The sequence below is a fragment of the Camelus ferus genome, chromosome 8 (assembly GCF_009834535.1).
Source record: "Camelus ferus isolate YT-003-E chromosome 8, BCGSAC_Cfer_1.0, whole genome shotgun sequence".
NCBI lineage: Eukaryota > Metazoa > Chordata > Mammalia > Artiodactyla > Camelidae > Camelus > Camelus ferus.
This window is the reverse complement of record NC_045703.1, coordinates 46,957,279-46,976,129: the sequence shown is the minus strand read 5'-3', so window position 1 is coordinate 46,976,129 and position 18,851 is coordinate 46,957,279. Positions and strand designations below refer to the sequence as shown.

Here is an 18,851-nt window from a genome sequence, read left to right as displayed (position 1 = left end):
TAATGTTTTGCCTATATTTTCTTCTAGGAGGTTTATTGTATCCTGTCTTATGTTAAGTCTTTGATACATTTTGAGTTTATTTTTGTGTATGGTGTGAGGGAGTTTTTGAGCTTCATTGCTCTACATGCTGTTGTCCAGTTTTCACAACACCATTTGCTGAAGAGACTGTCTTTATTACATTGTATATTCTTGCCTCCTTTGTCGAAAATTAGTTGACCAAAAGTTTGTGGGTTCATTTCTGGGCCCTCGATTCTGTTCCATTGGTTCATATGTTTGTTTTTGTACCAATACCATACTGCCTTGATTACTGTAGCTCTGTAGTATTGTCTGAAGTCTGGGAGAGTTATTCCTCCAGCCTCTTTCTTTTTCTTCAGTAATGCTTTGGCAATTCTAGGTCTTTTGTGGTTCCATATAAATTTTATTATGATTTTTTCTAGTTCTGTGAAATATGTCCTGGGTAATTTGATAGGGATTGCATTAAATCTGTAGATTGCGTTGGGCAGTATGACCATTTTAACAATATTGATTCTTCCAATCCAGGAGCATGGGATATCTTTCCATTTTTTTAAGTCTTCTTTAATTTCCTTAATCAGTGTTTTATAGTTTTCAATGTATAAGTCTTTCACCTCCTTGGTTAGATTTATTCCTAGGTATTTTATTACTTTGGGTGCTATTTTAAAGAGGATTGTTTCTTTACTTTCTTTTTCTGTTGATTCATCATTAGCGTAAAGAAATGCAACTGATTTTTGAACGTTAATCTTGTAGCCTGCTACCTTGCTGAATTCTTTGATTATTTCTAGTAGTTTTTGTGTGGACCTTTTAGGCTTTTCTATATGTAGTATCATGTCATCTGCACATAGTGACACTTTTGCCTCTTCTTTTCCAGTTTGGATCCCTTTTATTTCTCTCTCTTGCCTGACTGTTGTGGCTAGGACTTCCAAGACTATGTTGAATAGGAGTAGTGATAGTGGGCAGCCTTGTTTTGTCCCAGATTTTAGTGGGAAGCTTTTGAGTTTTTCACCTTTGAGTACTATGCTGGCTGTAAGTTTGTCATATTTAGCTTTTATTATGTTGAGATTTGTTCCCTCTATACCCACTTTGGTGAGAGTTTTTATCATAAATGGGTGTTGAATTTTATCAAAAGCTTTTTCTGCATCTATTGAGATGATCATGTCGTTTTTGTCCTTTCTCTTATTGATGTGATATATTACATTGATTGATTTGAGTATGTTGAACCATCCTTGTGTCCCTGGGATTAACCCCACTTGATCATGATGTATAATCTTTTTTATGTGCTGTTGGATTCTATTTGCTAGTATTTTGGTAAGGATTTTTGCATCTATGTTCATCAGTGATATTAGTCTGTAATTCTGTTTTTTGGTGGTGTCTTTGCCTGGTTTTGGTAGCAGGGTGATGGTGGCTTCATAGAATGAGTTTAGGAGTATTCCCTCCTTTTCAATCTTCTGGAAGAGTTTGAGAAGGACTGGTATGAGTTCTTCTTTGTATGTTTGGTAGAATTCCTTGATGAAGCCTTCCGATTCTGGACTTTTATTTGTAGGGAGGTTTTTTATTGCTAATTTGATTTCATTTCTAGTGATCGGTTTGTTCAAGTGGTCAGTTTCTTCTTGATTCAGTCTTTGTGGACTGTATGTTTCCAGAAACTTGTCCATCTCCTCTAGGTTATCCATTTTGGTTCCATATAGTTTTTCATAATATTCTTGTATGATATTATGTATGTCTATGTTATTTGTTGTAATTTCTCTATTTTCCTTTCTTATTTTGCTTATTTGTGCTCTCTCTTTTTTTCTTTTTTGTGAGTTTGGCCAGAGGTTTGTCGATTTTATTTACTCTTTCAACACACCAGCTTTTGGTTTGATTGATTTTTTCTATTTTTTTTTTTAATCTCTATTTTATTTATTTCCTCCCTGATCTTTATTATTTCCTTCCTTCTGCTGACTTTTGGGTGTTTCTGCTCTTCTTTTTCTAGTTCTTTTCGCTGGTGGATTAGATTGTTTATTTGAGATTGTTCTTCTTTTTTTGAGGAAGGCCTGTATTGCTATAAACTTCCCTCTTAGCACTGCCTTTGCTGTGTCCCATAAATTTTGTGTGGTTGTGTTTTCATTTTCATTTGTCTCAAGGTATTTTTTAATTTCAACTTTGATTTCATCATTGACCCATTGGTTTTTTAATAGCATGTTGTTTAATCTCCATGCTTTCCTTTTTTTCTCCTTTGTTTCTCTGTAGTTGATTTCTAGTTTCATGGCATTGTGGTCAGTAAAGATGCTTGAGATAATTTCTATCTTCTTAAAATTGTTGAGGCTTCTTTTGTGCCCAAGTACATGATCAATCCTAGAAAATGTTCCATCATCAGCTCTTGAAAAGAATGTATATCCTATTTTTGGGGAGTGTAATGCTCTGAAAATATCCACCAAATCTAATTTTTCTATTGTATCATTTAATTTCTCTGTTGCCTTATTTATTTTCTGTCTGGAAGATCTGTCTAATGATGTTTATGTGGTGTTGAAATCTCTGACAATGATTGTATTCCCATCAATTTCCCCCTTTATCTCTGTTAGTAGTTGTGTGACTCTCTTTTTCTCCTTCCTTCTTCCTTTCTTCCCTCCTTCCCATCTCTTCTTCTTCCCAGCAGGAATAATTGAATGACAAGTAATTTGAGACCCAGATTTTTTTTTTTCCTTTTCCTCTCTTACCTCACTTAATTGCGCTTTTAAGATTTGCCAATATGCCATTTTTTTTTTACTATAAAATATTGATACCTTCAAGCCTGTGTTTGATTATAGTCCATGTATTTTCTTAATACGGGCTGAAGGAAGAAGCAAGATGTTACTTGGGAATATTTTGCTCCCACCAAGTTAAACTCTTCCTATATCATGAAGATGTGACTATTGGAGGCTGGTTCATGGATTCTTACCTTTTATTTTCAAAATTATCCCCTTCTTTAGATTTAGGAAAAGGAATGACAGGATGCTTCTTTTAAAATTGCACTTATTTAATGAACCTCTGCAATATGCAAACCCCTCTGTTAGGCACTGAAGATATAAATTAACATTAGAAAAATTCTAAAACATCATTTCTCTATCTCAGATTTTTTTTTTAAATTTCTTTAAAATAGGTAGGGGATGCCCTCCTAGTCTAAAAGGATTTCAAAGAGCTGTTTCATACATAAACTCTTTTTCCTAAATGCTCATGTCAGTTTCATAAGATTCATGTCCATTTTGGGGCTAAAAGGTCATGACAACATTCCCAGATTTCAGTGCCAGATGTCTGCATGGCAGATCATGCAGACCCAAACTCATTCTAGCATCTGGTTAAACACATTCTGTGCCAGATCTTTACCATATGTACATATAACTGAGAGCATGTGGGAAAATAACCTATTGTTCCCCTCTTTTTGCTTCATTTATAATGTAAACAACTTTTCTAAAGGTGTAACTAAATTAGGTGTTTATTTCTAGGCAATCACCACACAGTTGAGAAGATAACACTGTGTAGAATATATTACATGCTACCTGGGAATGGAAATAAAGGAATAAGGATTCAGAGAAAGAATGATCATTTCCAGTTGGAATGATCAAAGGGATAGAATCATAAGTCTTGAAGAGAAGGAAGCTTTTCCATGGAGTGGTTTCAATGGATGGAATTAGTGGAGTGGATTTCTCAGTGGGGTGAAGGGAGCAGGGGAGATGGGAAGAATGTGAACAAAAGCAAAGGGCTCAACAAAAGCAGAGTATTTAAGGGGAAAGGTAAATCAACAGCAACAGTAGAGATCATGTGGTGAAATTAATGATAGACACCCGGGTAAACCAGGTTAGGCTACATTTTAGAGAAACTTGAATCGAAATTATAGAACTTTGTACTCTATACTGTTGAATAAGATGTAGTGACACATTGAGAGTGATTTTCAAGGAAGACCATGACAGAATTATGAAGTGACAGAATCTGAACTAACTGAGACAGGAGAAGTTACAATGGATCAGCAGTAAAATGTGGGTTATCTTTTCAAAGGAGGAATGGATAGAGGCAGGGACTATCTGTGGGGGTGTGAGTAATTAAAGGAGACTGTCGTTTTGAATTTGGGTGCCTGGGAAAATGTCAGTATAATGAAATGTAAATCCCCGTAGATAAAGGGTGAATACAATTTTGGATATGTTGCATTTGAAATGACAGTAGGACTTCCAAGTGAAGGTATCCAATGGACTTTTGGATATACAATACTGAATAAAGGTGATGATTGGAAATTCTTGGAATAGATGAGATTACCAAAGGATACAATATGAAGGCAGGGTAGTATGATGTCAAGGACAGAACTTTGATGACTATAGTTGGAGGGTGGGAATAACAGCGACACACTGTCAGAGTGGACACCCAACAATGGATCCTTCTGGGAGTGGGGTGTGTGGGCATCCTTACATTTCTCCCAGAGCTTAGTTGTTCCCAGTCTTAGTGGGGAAGAATTCAGTCTTTCATCATTAAGTGTGATGTTAGCCCTAAGTTTTTATAGACTCCCTTTATAAAAGAAGTACTTCTATTGCTAGTTTCCTGAGATATTTTACCATGAATGAAAGTTTGAAATGGCTTGTCTGCATTCATTGAGATGATTGCACGGTTTTTCTTTTTTAGTCTTTGGTATAGGGAATTGCACTGGTTGATTTTCTGATGTCAAACCAACTCTGCATGGTCATAATATATAACTCTTTTTAAACATCACTGGGCTCTATTTGCTTATATATTTTTTAAAGAAAATTTGCATCTAGGCCCATGAGAGATATTGATCTATAATTTTTTTTTATAGTGTCTTTGATTTTGGTGTCAGGGGAAGCTGGCATCAAAAAATGAGTTAGGAAGTGTTCTCTCCTCTTTTATCTTCTTGAAGAGTTTATGAGGGATTGATATTACCTCTTCCTTAACTATTTAGTGAAATTCCAAGTGAAAAATACCTTGGCTTTGACTTTTCTTTGTAGGAAGGTTTTTACCCATAGGTAGACTATAGGACTATTCAGAGTATCTGTTTTCCTGATTAAATTTTGTTGATTGGTGTCCTTCAAGTACTTTGCCTCTTTCTCATCTAAGTTATTCAATATTTATATCAAGGTGTGCAATAAATTTATTAACCTTTTAATGTCTGTAAGATCTATTGTAATATTCCTCTTTCATTTCAGTTACATCTATCTGTTTTCTGCTTGTCCCATCTGCTCCTTGTTTTATGTTTCTCTTTTCCTTCTTTATTTTAGATTGAAGATTGTTTTGATTTTACTAAGTAATGTTATTTAGAATAGAAAGAAAGCAAGACATGAGCTCTCATGTATCATAACTGAAATGCTCTCAATGAAAGGAGAAATAAGGTCATAAGCTGAGTGTAGAAAAATGTTGGTATTCTCTGACACCAAAATCAAAGACACTACAAGAGAAGGTTTAGAATATTTGTCTTGGGAAGTTTCCTGGGGAAAGGAAGAGATTAACATGTGGATTTCCAAGCATTAGTAAGGGCCCAGCTAAGTAAATATGTAACTAGTAACCCTATTTGAAGGGCGAAGATGTACTATGATCAAATCTGAAGATATGTCTCTAAATAAGCCCTAAAAATGGGAAAATATGAAAAAAATATAATGGAATTACAGTGGTATCAGGCTACTTCACATTTCAATTTTAGTTTTATTCAAACCCATTTATGTTTTCCCTCAAGAAAGTTGAGGATATTAGCTTCTTTTGGACAATCACATTTTTCCAGGAGTCCAGAACTTGGACAGAATTGGCAGCTGTCTTTTCTAATTGTTGAACACTCAGTGGTTTACACAGGGCAGATGAGCTTAAGGGATTTTCAGTAATACCTGAATGAAGTTTCTCCCCTTTTTTCATAGTTAAATTATCTGAAAGGCCAGAAAAATGTGAAATAGCTGAAAAGAATTGGTTTTGGTTGAGTGGAAACAGAATGAATGGAAAATTGGCAAGCCAGCTGGATATTTTGTAGGACCAATGGTTTTGGAAACATATTTGCAAGACTAGGATAATTATTCTACTCATTGAACTGATTACATTTTGTTTTGTATTCCTTTTGTTTGCAAAAACTGTGATTGCTTGAATCATGTAATGAAACGTGAGCTTAGTGTAAAGGCACAGTTAATCTAAATCCCTCATTGTCCACAGGCATTGTTATTTCATTTACATATTGAAAATCCATGTGATCAAAAGTGGGACGATCACAGGACCCTACAAATATTTCATTTGGGTTGCTTTCACCATTACAGCTGGTTCTCAGAATACCTTTTTGGGTAAGCCTCAACTTTAGCAGGAGAAAAAGTAATATTTTATGTGAAAAAAACTTAATATAGGTATTTTTTTGTAGACAGAAAGATGTAAACTAACCCATACTTTTCCAGCAGTGACCACTGGGATGTAGAACAATGAAAGACACAGACTCAGGTCAGACTGTCTGGGGTTTCAATACTGGCTTTTCCACTTACCAACTGTGTGATCCTGGGTGAGAGGCTTAACCTCTTTGGGCTTCAGTGAAATAGGAAAATTGTTTTATCTCAGAAACTTGATATGAAGATTAAATGAGTTAATACATGTAACATGCTTAAACTGGTGCATAGAATGTGGTCAATCAGGTGTAGCTGTTACCAGAGTGGAAGAGGTTAGTGAGGCTCTCTGCATCACCGATGATGCTGGGTTTGAACAATGTCTAGACCAGGTACCCTGGATGTCAAATTTACACATGCTTGATAACTACCTTAAAAAGGCGCTAGGAATGAAAATGCCAAATGCCATCTACTTGAGTATGACAATTATAGACAATTTAAGGTTTTCTTCCTTGTATACTGTATTTTTTCTGCCAAGTGTGCAATCATTTTTTCAAATGTAATTTTAGCATTAGTAAAAGTAATTATAATTATGTTTCAGCATGTACATTCTAAATCAACTCTTTATGATTTATCAAAAATAAAACATCACTATGAAAATTATTATTGGGTACTGAAAACCCAGTATAATTACGGCAAATTTTGTGTCTTCTATAAGTGATGAAAATTAACAAGGTGATTTTTTTATAATTCTCAACATGGAAAGCTAATAGTAAAAGGCACAGAGAAATATTCTGTGGAAAAACCAAACTATAATTGCAAAAGAGGGAAGGAGTTTGGCATTGAATGAGCTCTAATCCTGGTTGGCAGTTTTTTCTTTCATATACTATTTCATTTATTTATCTTTCAAAATCCATAAAATAAATATGTATTATCTCAGTTTTATTAATGTTAGAACAAAAACTCAGAGTTTGACTTCAACAATTCTTCAAGGCATTTAGGAGTGGTGCTGAGGGTCAGATCCTAGTCATTTGATTTCAAAGCCCGTGCCCTCTCCATTGCATCTGTCTGCCTCCCAGAAGCTATCTGACACCGCTGAACAAACTTTGTATAAAAATTATAGCTGAATCACCAAAACAAATCGTCTCTAGTTTTTCAGTACCTTATAATTCAACTAGTTTCATTTCTTTCCATATTTTCCCATTGCATTTCATTTCCATAAACATATGCCATTAAAGCTCATACTAAAACAGCCTATAGTCTCAGGATGAGTCTCCTTGCTTTTAGGTGTGCAGAAGGGAAGCACCACAAGGCATAACAGCAGAAAAAGTGCCAACCCTGCAGATGGTCCTTGTTTTGCCATTAACTCATTATTTCATTTTGAAGCAAGCCATTTCACAGTGTTGAAGTTCTTCTTTTCATTTGTGGAATGAGGGGAAAATACCCAGTGATCGCAAATGTTCATTCATTCCATCTCTTTTGATGCTCTGTGATATTATAAATCCATACTGCTTTTTCCCAAGGGGCCAGAAGTTCAAATATGGACCAGTTTTCTAGGGAACTGTCCCTCATTGGGATACTCTAGCCTCTTGGAAATTCTTGGGAAGTATTAAAAAAATGACTATAAATACAAAATGTTGTAATAAACAAATCCAGAATTAATTTTTTAAGGAGATATATATACATATATATCTTCTCTTAATCTAAATTCTTTTCACTTTGAATTTAGGATATCCTCATTTTTCTTTTCCATATTTTCTATAGGATTATTTTACAAATGCAAACAGAGAATTGAAAAAAGATGCTCAGCAAGATTACCACCTAGAATATGCCATGGAAAATAGTACACACACAATAATTGAATTTACCAGAGAACTGCATACATGTGACGGAAATGACAAGAGTATAACGGTAAGGAGTCTTAGTGAAGGCATGTGTGAGCAAATTGTACATTTACAGTTGTGAAACCCTTTATGGAATGAAAAGGAACAAATATTTAAAATTAACCTTTGACAACAAAGTCACCTAGTCTTTTTTGGAACATTTTTGAATTTCTCTTTAGTAGCCACAAAAAAAAAAAAATCTAAGACTACAAATTTCAAGAAAAGCAATTTTTGTGTGAATTAAAATTTTGAAGAGCTGTTTAAAGGGTGTGTGATTTTGCCTGTAGAAGGTTTTAGCTTCTTCTCTGTAAAGTTTGAAAACAGACAATAGATAAAGGTTGGAAGAAATTGTATTACACAAGAGAGAATTATGATACTGAATATTAGGATATAATTTGTCTGATTTGTAACTGATTCATTTTTGTAAATTTCTAAAGTGAAGATGAATAGTAGACTGATGAAAATTGTCTGTCGACATATTATAGAAGATTTCTTACTGTCAGACATTATGTAAAAATTAACATCTTTGTGCTTATGCAAATTAAGTGTTTAGAGGATATATAATTCATCTGGTACTTTGAAAGTTTCCATGAATGTCTTGAATCAATTTCATTTTGTGTAGACCAATAAAATTGTCTTTTTTATTTGGTAAATCAGAGCGTTGAAAATGGGAATGTAAAAATCTGAAGCAGTTTTGGTTAACATTCAGCATAAAGAGTAAAAAGAAGAAAAAAACATGCAAAGACATGGATCACTTTTTATGTGATATACAGTGCAATTATACTTTAATTGGAATAATAATTATAGTCATTTGACTTATTAAGAAGGAATATAGCTTTTAAAATGAATAGCTTTTGCTTTATTATTTATTTTCAAAGTTCTTATTACAAAGATCTGGCAAAGACACCTTTATGTATGGGGGCACTGAATTATTTCTTTATACCCCAGCAAACCCTTCCCACTGCCCCACCATCCTTGGGCATTCTCTCATTTGCCAAATGGAAACCAATTTCACCTGACAGTACTTTCCCTAGTTGGGATATCCAGTCCCTTGGAAATTCCCAGGAGTCATAAAATAACTGTAGATGGAGTCCAGGATAATAAACAAACCCAGAATCAGAAGTTCCTGCTGTATTTGCACTTTCTGTTAAGTCCATGCTTGTGACCGAAATAGTGCCTGGGAAAAATTTATTGTGAAAATAAAAATCCTGACCTGGAAAGTCATTTCAGTTTTCATTCTATTTGTTTATTTTCCCTAAAATATTCCATGGCATTAAAACAGGTTTTAATTTTCCCAAATCCCTGCTGCTTCACAGGCATAGTTGCTTGATAACTACTAGTTTGCTAGTTTGGAGTTTTAGCATGACAATGATTTCCTGTTGTCTTAAGCATGGAAGCATAACTACTAAGTCCATTGTCCTTCATTCTGTTTGGAACACATAACCTTGCGTACTGAGAGAACTTTTCTTCCAAAAAGGAACTCATGTATTTCTTCATGACTTAGTCAGATTTACACAATTCATGTTAGAGACCGTATTGAGAACTCCAAATGTCATTATTCTCTTTTCTTCATGTCTATCTCCTGCTTTAAATGGAATTCTTTAAAGCAATCAGTGGTAAGGACAGTGCTCTCATGAGACATAATTGTGCTCGTCGTGTCTGATCACCAGGAGAGCACGATGAGGGTGATCTGGGCCTACCACCACGAAGACGTGGGAGCAGCGGGTCCCAAGTACCACAACTCCAATCGTGGCACCAAGAGTCTGCGGTTATTGAATCCGGAGAAAACCAATGTGTTGTCTACAGCCGTACCATACTTTGACCTGGTAAATCAGGACGTAAGTTTTTTTTAAGTTACATGGTTCTAGGGGTGGTTTACTGAAAGTGTATTAGAGTGTTTACTTAAATTGTTGTGTTTAATAGACTGTCAAGAGAATGTGACTTTTGTCCCCTTCCCCCCTTTTTTTTAAGACAGGTCCCCATCCCAAACAAAGGTACAACTTACTGGTGCCAAATGTTTAAGATTCCTGTGCTCCAAGAAAAGCATCATGTTATCAAGGTATGTGACTCGCTCACAGGCTAAACTTAATCTGTATGAATGGAGGAAAAATTGTTGCTCTTAAAATGAAAATAATAAAAAAATGTATAGAAATGATGTTCAGTTATTTAAAAGTTACTAGGGAATGAGGAACTAGCTGACCTGACCCACACACACTGTCCTAAAAGTCACAAAACTTAGTGAGAAAATTGGACTGTAGCTAGTATTTTGTGTTTTGTCTCCTTATTTTACATGTTAAAGTTTTGGGGTGCATTTGCACACCTCTGGTTATTTCTTATTCACTTCAACAATTGGGATTGCTATTTAAAATAATATACTTACATATCAATAAATTATATCCAGGAAGTTTACCTTCCCCACCAATAGTCTGCGAATATCTGCTTCATTGAAAATACTGGGTATTGTCACAAAACTAATTGTTACAACATGTTTTCTGAAAATAGGAAAACAAGAAAATTGTAGTGAATTTCTACAGAACTGAAAAACACAGAGTTAGGTAATAAATAAGCCTAATTTGCCTGTAATATCTAATTCTCTCCCACCTCCTCCAGGAATAGATAGGTCTCCCGGAACTTTTACATCTAGTTAGTGAATGAACAAGTCTTTAAAAAAATTACAGGTCCTTGTCTCTGTGCTAGGAATTTTGGGACAGTTCCACAGAGGCTCCATTTATGATCCGTGCTCTCAAAGAACCTACAATGAGATTGTAGGAGATGTGACCAAGATGCTAGAAAGAATAAGATATAATTCAATAGCGCACGCAAAATATTGCAAACAGCAGGGTAGGGTATAGCTTAGTGGTAGAGTGCATGCTTTGCATGCACAAGGTTCTGTGTTCAATCCCCAGCGCCTCCATCAAAATAATAATAGTAAAATAAATAAATAAGCCTAATTGCCTCCCCCTCCAAAAACAAACAAAAATCAATAATAAAGTTAAAAAAAATAGGGCAGGCATTCAGAAGGCCAGACATTGCCAAATTTTTGTCACCCCCAGACTGCATAATGAAGCAGTGTGAATGTGGAAAAGCAACAAACTTCTAGATTCTAAATCTGGAGGGAAATAGGCAGATTCACATTGGAAGTTGACTTCTTTATGTGCACCCCGGCAAGATGCTCCAGGGTAACACTGCAGGCCCCAGTTTCCTCATCTGTAAAAGGGGGTCAGTCATCACACTTTCCCCACCAACCTCAAAGCATGTTGGCAGAGATGGAAACACTGAGCACATTCTACAAAGTGATTTAAATTTGTTCATTTCTAATATATGTGTCCAGTGGCACAGATCTGCCTTTTGATTATGAAATGATTCATAACCACTTAGAGAGGCAAGAGGAGTAGGTTGAGGGAATGTTTATTGAATTAATAAGTAGTCTTAAATACTTGCAGGATATTTTAACCATCGGAAGACGTAGTGGAATAATTAGTGTGACTGTGGATGAGTCATTCACCTCTGTGCAACGTTCGGTTCTGCTTCTTGCATGTGAAAGGGGAATGCCAATTCTAGTCTTACATACTTAATGCAGTACTGAATCCTTTCCTAAAAACCAATGAAAAGTCTTTCTCAGAAAGAGAATGTTATATTTATACACACTGCGTGTTATATATTATTGTGTGTCATTTGCAGTAAATTTAACTGGAACCTGGCTTAAGGGTCAAAGGTAAAACTGTAGGCTCAGAAATGAAAGCAAACGTTTCACAAAATAGGTTCTGGATTCATATTTCAGCAAAAGTTAATTGGTTAGATGTGAAGTCCTTAACCACTTACATGAATGCATTTTTATTCTTATTTTTATTAATGCTAAGAAGTTGAATGAAATAAAAACAACTGTTTGCACCTAAGGGAGGGCAGAATAGGTTCTGACCCTCTATGTAGGGTATTTGCTTAGTACCTCATCTAAGAATTCTTAGCTAGCTTTCCCATCACAAGCATATCACAGAAATACTCAGATATGTGGGCATCTATTAACTAAGAATGTGCCTAGAATTATATACTTTGGGGTTCACACTGCTGTCTTCACTAGGTTTCAAGAGGGATCTCAGTTACTTGAAAGGCTTTGAAGCTTTTTTTTTTTTTTTTTTTTTTTTTTGCCATGTTTGGAGGTCTATAAAGCCAAAAATTCTTTTCCCTGAATGAGAGGCGATTTGAGGGAGGGGTGGCAGGTTGGAGGGCAAGGCTTATACAAACTTTGTTGTTGTGGGACAGAGGGTTGGTGGCTAGCTTTAAAATTCTGTTATTACTTATGAATACCACTTAGAGAATAGATTTCTGAGCTCATTGGTAATCTAAACTATTTTAAAAGTCAGTAAGTATTATGAATCATTTAACTTGCAAATGAACTCAAATAGGATAATATACAAAAAACAACAAACAAAAAACCAAAAGAAAGTTCTATTGGGAAAATAAATTTTAAATATTTAGGTTGTATAGATTTTGAGACAGTCTTTTGAAAACAATTTCAATTTGCAGCTTTTGCCAGTTTACAATAAAATTTTAATAAATTTCTAAAGTAGAATTCATAGATTTCGATTTTACCTTAAGAAATTAACTGATTTCTAGTCTCTTTTTCTTAGCACAGATGATTTCTAATAATTTAAGAAAAGTGTATCTTCTTTTCATAGAACTAAAGACTCTTAGTTTTGAAAATCCATGAGCTAGGTTCTTCTCCTTTACCTTATTTTATGTCCCACAAATTACTGCATCAAAAAGCCTCAGTCCTTCTCTGACACAAACAAAAAGTGCTTTCTCAGAAAAAAGAACATTGCTTTTTTATTGTATTATGTTGTGTGTCATTTGCAGTGAGTTTTAAGAACATATTGATTACAGTAGTATTACGATAAATCAGTTTTGTTCTCTGGACTTTATTTCAAAGCAGAAGTTTGTAATTGAAGGTTTTTTGGGTTTTTTTGAAATTTTTATTTTTATTTTTTAACATTTTTTATTGATTTATAATCATTTTACAATGTTGTGTCAAATTCCAGTGTAGTGCACAATTTTTCAGTTATACAGGAACATATATATATTCATTGTCACATTTTTTTCTCTGTGAGCTGCCATAAGATCTTATGTATATTTCCCTGTGCTTTACAAGTTTTAATGTTGATAATATTTAGTAGTTTTGATAACTATAAAACTAAGCAGATAAATAAATCGGTAGTTTGATCAACGAATACATTTAATTGAAATGATTAATATTCAAAATATTAAGTATACTTCAATTTAAATTTCAATCATATAATGATAAAAATGACTTACTATTAAACGTATGAAATAATAAGGTAAGTCATTTTTAAAATAGTAAAATAACAAAGATAAATAATTTCATCTGCAGGAAAGACAGGATTATGATATAAATTATTGATGGTTTCAATTCACTTGTGGTTCCAGTTTATTGATTTATATTTTGATGCTTGCAAAAAATGCTTAAAATTATGACTTGAAAATGTATGCACAGTCAGATGACATATGGAGATTTTAAAAAAGAAAATTCTTGGTAAATTATCTTAAAACTACACTCCTCATATGAGATCATCTCTTGATTTCCTCTCAAGAGCCACTACCCAGCTTATCTCTTCATACTTAATATGACCCTATTCAAGCTTTATAAAGCCAAATATGTGACTTTACCCCAAATTTAAAGGTTTTTTTTTTTTTTAGAGAAAATGATTCTTTCCACTCTCTTTAGTCAATAGTAATATCATTATCACAACTTATACTAATGATTGGATATACTCTGCTAGAAGCTGGGGTTATCAATTGGTTTAACACACTTTTTTTTTGGAGGAGCTTTTATTGTCAGGGGATTCTCCTTATTGATAAACTCCTAAATCATCTGTTTGAATCTGATGTGTCTTAATCAATTTAATACATAGTTGTTGATGACTTATTATGTTAAAGAGGAGAAGAAAAAAACATCCAGGTTGAATCATCATCCTTAGTCCTCTCCCCTTAAAGGAGATGACTTCTGTTAGGGAGGCAGTAGGTGGGCTCTGTGCTTTGATGGACCAGATTTGAAACCCATCTTTCGATTAGTCATTGAACTGTGGGAAAGTTATTAATCACCTACATCTCAATTTTACCATTTAAATGGGAATGATACTTTCCTGATGGGGTTTTTAGACTGAAGATTAAATAGCATGTTTGAAAAAAAATTTATTAGCCCTTAGCACTGAATCTAACACAGAAAACTTCATAAATTCAACTATTATTGTCAGGCCATTCATTTCAGTTTTTTCTTTTTCTTTTCTTTCTAGGGGAGGTAGTTAGGTTTTTATTTATTTACTTACTTATATGGGGACTGAACCCAGGACCTCGTGCATGCTAACCACACTATCACTGAGCTCTACCCTCCCCACTCTGGCCATTTATTTTCTGTTTTGCTTTCTGAATGACTTTTCATTGAAAACTACTATTTTGTGTGGAGGCCCAGAAAAGGAAGAGCATCACGCTGAAAGGTTGACTATTGCTGAGTTTTAAGAAAGGATGTTTTTACTAGTCGTGTGATCATGGGCCCATTATTTACTGTCCTGTTCCTCCATTTCCTCACCTGGAAAAATGGACATAGTAGTTCTCACCAGTAGGATTGTTATGACTATTAAGTGAGTCAAAGGAGTTTAATATTTGTAAAGTATTTAGAACAGTGCCTGGCACATAATGTTTGTTAAATTGAGTAACTAAATAAGATTATGTTGATCGCTAGCAATACACAAGTGCTAATCTGCGGAGCATCCTGTTAGGTTTCTGGGTTGCTGAGGGACTCCGAACCAGACACCCTTTCTAGGCAGTCAGAGTTCCAAATAAAACCTAGGTTGCCACTCATTTCACTCAGGGAGGCCACCTGAGAACTTTCTGCTCTGGAGAAATGTGACATTGAGGGAACAAAACACTGTCTTTATTCTCCTCTTCAGCAAAGGGCACAGGAAGGGAAATGCTATGCTTTATACTTTCTACTAAACAGAACATCTTTCTTGCCATGAAATTAGATGCTGCTGTTCTTTTCCATTGGTGGTGTTCATAAATCTGAGCGATTTAATTTGGGAAATGTTTCCTGGGATAAGAAAACCTAAGCACAATTGACACTGAATAACCATGAAATGTCCTTGAAGCCAGAGGATTGGATAGCCATGAAATAGTCACTCAAAAATTGATTTTCCTCTGCTAGACACATAGCACAGACCTTTGACTTTATAGATTTATGTTAAAAGGAACATTGCTGTCCAGTTTCCCTGTTGTGTTCATTCTTTCTTCTTCTTTAAGTAAAAGGACACTGTCAAATGGAGAAATTCAGCATTAACACATTCTGAAATGTCAAGTGTGTTATAGGTTTCTGTTTCTGAAAATGTATAAGACTTCAGGGTTAAATTTAGTAAATTGTGAGAATTCTCAGTGCCAAAATACATGATTTGACAACTAATAGAGTTCTCTCTTCTCAGTCAGTATATCTTCTTCCTTTTTTTTCCCTGAAATGATATTTAAAGATATATTTTAATTGATGTGATTTTTTTCCCCTGATGGAAATAGCATCTTGGTTTGTCAGCAGGATGCATTTTCACAGACTCCACACTTGAGTTCTTACTGTTTTATCCTGTATTTACCTTCTGTTTCACTTTATCTGTGGCCGAGTAATAGGTGTTTGTTATTGATTGAATGGTTGTTTGTATTTCCATCCATTTTCATTCCCGTTTTGTAGTACTTCTTTGGTTTCCTGATGTTTCCTTTTTATCTTTAATTCAACCATATTTCCTAACGGCAGACTTCGGCTCTTTAGATAGATGTATTTAGTATGTTGAAAGAAATTAACTTTTAAAGTATGTTTCATGTAAAAAATACTTTCCATTCCTTTAAAATACTTTGCTGCACCCTATTTGGTTATTAAATTCTTACTACCAATGCATTACCCCTGGTGCCTGTGGATTTTATCACCAATTGACGACAGGATGATTTTTGACCTTCTAGGAAGAAAATATCATGCTATAAAATTATAAGGACCCTCTTCTCTGGGAATTCATCACCCAAAATTCATAAAGACCAAAATACCAAAGTAATTTACGCTTATATCCAAGTATATCTGAAATATTATGTATCTTTTATCTACCAGAGGAGTGATGAAAATACATTTACTGTGGCTGAAACTATAACTTTGAAAAGAGGGAAAGTTGACAACAGCTCTGCCCCTAACAATAATGAGTTGACTGAAATTAGCACATTTTAAAGATTGCTCAGTGTTGCCAAGTTCTTTCTAGATCTTCTTGGATTACCTCGACTTCACAGAAGCATTGCAGACTGCCTAGCAACTTGGGTGTTCTTAATAGCCACTTGAGAGTGCGAGGTAATTGAATTCACTTTGAAAGGATGTCTTTTCATAGAAGTGATTTATTGCTAACTCTGTCACTAATTAGCTTTCTGACCCTAGAGAAAGTACTTAACCTCGCCCCGATCCTCAAATTCCTTGTCTGTAAGATAAAGGGATTGGACCAGATGATTTCAATTGGCTTTTTTTTTTTTTTTCACTTCTGAATATCTATGAGTTGCTGAAAACTAAAAGTGAAATCTGTGCTGGGGTTTGGATGCTCTGTGGTGTGACTTCCTGAGATACTTGCTTCTCACTATCCCTGGGCGTGTCAGGGGGAAAACGCTTAGGACCCCACTGCCTCCCTTGGAGTTAAAAGTCCTCCTGTTTAGTCCCTTGGTCCTGGATTCTCTTTGCAGATCTTCTGAGGCTTAGGTTTCCATCTGTAAATGGGGATAATAATGGTACTTGTCTCAAATGGTAACTGTCATTACAAAATGAAATAGTATCTGTGGAGTTCTTACACGTTGGGATATATTAGATAGCTCAGTGAGTACTAGCTCAATTCCCAGTTGACTTTGGTTTACAGGTACCTCTAAATCTTGGAAATAATCTAAATAAAATAAACCTAAGTAAACAAACAACTAAATAAATCTAAATATTGGGAATATGTCCTTTAATAAAAAGGATAGAAATTAAGGGTGCCAGGGTGAGGAGGGCTTATAGTTTGGTACAACGCACAGGATGGACCCTGGAGAGAGATGAGGGTTGTGTTCTAACTCTGCTTTTCATTAGCTCAGTGACCCTGGGCAAACCCAACTCTCAGTTTGCATCTTTACTTGTGAAGTAGGAAAAATAACTTCTAGTGAAGATGAAATGAATACAAGTGAAAACACCTGTTGCATAATCAGCTTGTAATTGCTTGTTTTTTTCTCTTGGTGGGGATTACAGAGATGGATGACTATAAATTCATCTAGTATTTTCTCATACTTCAGAGTCAGGACCGCACTGAAACCACAGTAGGCAGTAAGTCTCGATGTTATTTTGACGAAAAGATTCCTTGGGAATTAGATTTCATAGCTTGCTTCCATTATTCTAAACCAAATGAAATTCAAGCTAATTTCCTCCTGTTCTTGTCTAAGTAAGGATAAAAACCAGCTGGTGTCTATCCTCTGGGAAATATTCTTTCACATTCTTAGATCACCCATTAGCCTTCCATTCTATGGCCTTACATAATTTTCAACAGACATAAAAAGATAATTATTTTCTTTGTTGTTCTTCTACCACCCAACTCTATCCCCAATCTAGTACATCTTTTTTTTAAAATAGTCCAAAAGGTTGGATGACAAAATTGGAAAGCATTAGCACATTTATTGATAATTATCGGCCATGAAAATTGGTAAATAGTTTAATTAACAGCACTTCTGTTGAAAGAATACTAAGATATTTATGCTGGATTCTAGATGTTGATGGCACAATAGGTTAAAAAGGTCGGTAATATTAAGATATGAATGACTTTTACTCATGTACGGGGAAGTATGTGAGTAAAATACTTATTTTTTTTCGACTTTAAATACATTATCTTGTTAGATTTTCATAGCCTCCTTCCAGGTAGGTTAAATTACCACCACTTTCCAGACAAACATAATGAGGCATGGCATGCATAAATGATTTGCTTAACATAACACAAATTCTGTGAAGCAGAGGCAAGGTTGTACACGGATCTTTATAGCAAAACTAATGGATCTTTCTCTCTACAATTCTACTAGCCCAGGCCTTATGATTTTTCTAGGTGATATGTGGTACAACAAAACATAATTTGAATAAGCTTCTCAGGACCCAGGCTACTTCTGTGTCCTATAGGATCAGTGTGTAGACCAAGGGCTACACAAACAGATTCCACCAGAACCTTCCAGAAATATCAGCTTTAAGATCCTAGGAACTGACATAGACCTGGCCAAGTGGCATTTGATTCCACAGAGGCCTACTGTTTTCACTCTTGGGGATCAGAAATGCTCACAAACAAGAGATGACATGTGAAGTTTCATTTGTGATTTAGGAAGTCATTTAAATAAGATTTGAGTTAGGATGATTAGGCGAAAGATTATGCATGTGGCTACAAAAAGACACAGAATGTTAAATCTCAGAGATGGTGTCGGAGAGACGGGACTGGAAATAATTTCAGTGGAAAGAAGGTAGCCTGCTGTTATTATTGGGCATGCCTTGGAGCATAAGGATCACTGGAAACAAGCCTGTAGCCCTCTTTATGAGCTGAACCACAATCCTCTTTTGAGTTAAGTGAAG

General features: G+C 35.0%; 1 protein-coding gene across 2 annotated transcripts in view; it reads left to right on the top strand.

Moving 5' to 3' along the window:
- MOXD1 (monooxygenase DBH like 1) overlaps positions 1–18,851 on the top strand; it is an 84,452-nt gene that overhangs the window by 16,697 nt on the left and 48,904 nt on the right. For both annotated transcript variants that reach the window (XM_032484936.1, XM_032484935.1), the window contains exons 2-4: positions 8,085–8,231; positions 9,874–10,041; positions 10,179–10,262. In XM_032484936.1, coding sequence (XP_032340827.1) covers positions 8,085–8,231; positions 9,874–10,041; positions 10,179–10,262 — 399 coding nt within the window. The remainder of the gene's footprint in view (positions 1–8,084; positions 8,232–9,873; positions 10,042–10,178; positions 10,263–18,851) is intronic.